We start from the raw sequence: 2,500 nt of genomic DNA, 5'->3' as shown, positions 1-2,500 counted from the left end.
ACTTCTTCTTCATCATCTTCCTCTTCTTCTTCTTCGCCTTCTTCTTTTTCATCTTCTTCTTCTCTTCCATCTTCATCGTCTTTTTGTTTTTCTTTTCTTTTCACTTTTTGAGTTCTGGTAAGGACTAAATGTAAGAAAAAATAATTCTTTCCTTCTTACCACACATTATCTGAAATCTATTGTCTTGCTGTATAAAGCTATGGTGTTGTATTTGAGCGTTTTAATTTTACTTCTTTAATGTATTTTATCTACTCTCATTATGATGAATTCAATGAATATGAGTCACGAAATTTTGGGTTCTAATTTTTTTTATAATTATTGTGTATATATTGTATCCATAAGAACTGGTCCACCTCTGTAATTGTTTATGACCCGTTGTCATATATCTGTGATGAGTTTCAAACGTATTTGCCTTGTGTTAATTTTTTTTTTTTTTTTAGTTTTGAGTATAGGCCTATGCACTAGTTGCAATTTTTTTGTATAATTATTATGTATATATTGTATCTATAGAAATTGCTCAACCTCTGTAAATTCATATATCCTCCATTGTCGTGTATTTGTGAAACCTTTGAAATGTGGTGTTGAAATGTTCTTGAATTTGTGATTTTTTTTTTAAGTTTTGAGTATATGCACTGGTTGCAGATTCAATTCCCTGTGTTGTGAGTAATGTTTGTGAGCGTGTTGCATGTGAGATGGACCCATGAGTTGCACCTGTTGCAAAGGGATAGATGTATGAGTGTAATTTATGAGTTTTGTGCATGTCGGGCATATGTGGGGGCACCTAGGCTGCGGTGTCGGGAGGGGGGGAGGGGGGGAAGGAGACAGTGGGGGGAAGGGGGGAGGCTTGGACTGAAGTACAAATTTCCTCATATTAAAAAAAAGGGGGGGGGGCAGATAAGGCTGATGAACGAGTACATGAGAACATAAGAATGAAAGAGACTGCAAGAGACCATAAGGCCTACACTAGGCAGTATTGTGTTGGTTTGGACGCATGGAAAGAACAGGTGAAGAAAGATTAGTGAAAGAGGTGTGGAAGGCAGAGGTGGAAGGAGTGAACTTGAGGGGGCGACCGAGGATGATGATAATAATAATGATGATAATGATAATAATAATAATAATAATAATAATAATAATGCTAATAATAATAATAATAATAGTAATAATAGTAATGATGATGATGATAATAACAATGATGATAGTAATGATAATAATAATAATGACAATAATAATAATAATGATAATAATAATAATAATAATAATAACAATGATGATAGTAATGATAATAATAATAATGACAATAATGATAATAATAATAATGATAACAATAATAATAATAATAATAATAATAATAATGATAAAAATAATGATAATAATAATGATATTTTTTTCTTTTCTTTTCTTGTTCCTCCTCCTCCTTCGCCTGCTTCAGGAGACTTCAGCCTTCGTATCCACCCGGTCCTCCTGGAGGACGACGGCGTCTACCAATGCCAAGTGTCAGCCAGCGAAGGCGTGCCAGGCATCAGGACCGGCACCGCACGCTTGACCGTTTATGTCCCCCCTGAGCCACCCATCGTCAGACCCCCCATTCTGGACACGACGGCGGGGATGACCGTGGACATCGAGTGTGAGAGCAGAGGGGGTCGGCCTCCGCCCGAGGTAAGTCACTCTTGCGTGGATGTGGAGAACATCTTTGAATTGATGGCGGATTTTTTTTTTTTTTTTTTTTATAAAATATATTACATTTTGTCGTGGATGTTGGGAACATGTTTGACTTGATGGCGATTTTTTTTTTTTTTTTTTTTTTTTTTTTAATCTGGAGAACATCTTTGACTTTGGCTTTTTTTTTTTTTTTTAGAAATTATATTACATTTTTCGTGGATGTTGAGAACATCCTTGACTTGATAGTGGATTTTTTTTTAAAGATTTTTTTCGTGAATCTGGAGAACATCTTTGGCTTTGCGTTTGTTTGTTTTTTTGTTTTGTTTTTTTGCGGATTTTTTTAATTACATTTTTGTGGACCTGGAGAACATCTACGGTTTGATGGCGGTTTTTTCTTTTTAGAATTTTTTACTTCATGGTGGGAATTATTATTATTATTATTATTATTATTATTATTATTATTATTATTTTGAATGTTTAGTCTTTCGTGGATTTGCAGAACATCACTGACTAGATGGTGGGGATTTATTTTATTTTTGTTTTATTTATTCATTTATTTATTTATTCATTTATTCATTATTAATATTTATATATTATTCATTTAATTTATTCTAATTCATTTATTTATTTATTGTTTTTAACATCTTTGCTTTTTTTTACGTGGATTTGAAGAAGAACATTGATGATGGGATTTATTTTTTATTTATTTATTTTTTTTTTTTTTTTTTTTTTTACATCATTATTATCATTTAGATATTAGGGCTTTCGTGGATTTGGAGAACCTATTTACTCGTAACTTGATGGTAAGATTTTTTCCCGTGGATTTGCAGAAGCACACACA

At 32.6% G+C, this 2,500-nt stretch overlaps 1 protein-coding gene across 3 annotated transcripts in view; it reads left to right on the top strand.

Moving 5' to 3' along the window:
• LOC143041367 (irregular chiasm C-roughest protein-like) overlaps nt 1-2,500 on the top strand; it is a 101,467-nt gene that overhangs the window by 10,163 nt on the left and 88,804 nt on the right. For all 3 annotated transcript variants that reach the window (XM_076213199.1, XM_076213200.1, XM_076213198.1), the window contains exon 3: nt 1,430-1,656. In XM_076213199.1, the coding sequence (XP_076069314.1) occupies nt 1,430-1,656 (227 nt within the window). The remainder of the gene's footprint in view (nt 1-1,429; nt 1,657-2,500) is intronic.

The sequence above is a fragment of the Oratosquilla oratoria genome, chromosome 30, assembly GCF_046742065.1.
Source record: "Oratosquilla oratoria isolate Oo_2021 chromosome 30, ASM4674206v1, whole genome shotgun sequence".
NCBI lineage: Eukaryota > Metazoa > Arthropoda > Malacostraca > Stomatopoda > Squillidae > Oratosquilla > Oratosquilla oratoria.
This window is presented reverse-complemented; position numbering and strand designations above follow the sequence as displayed.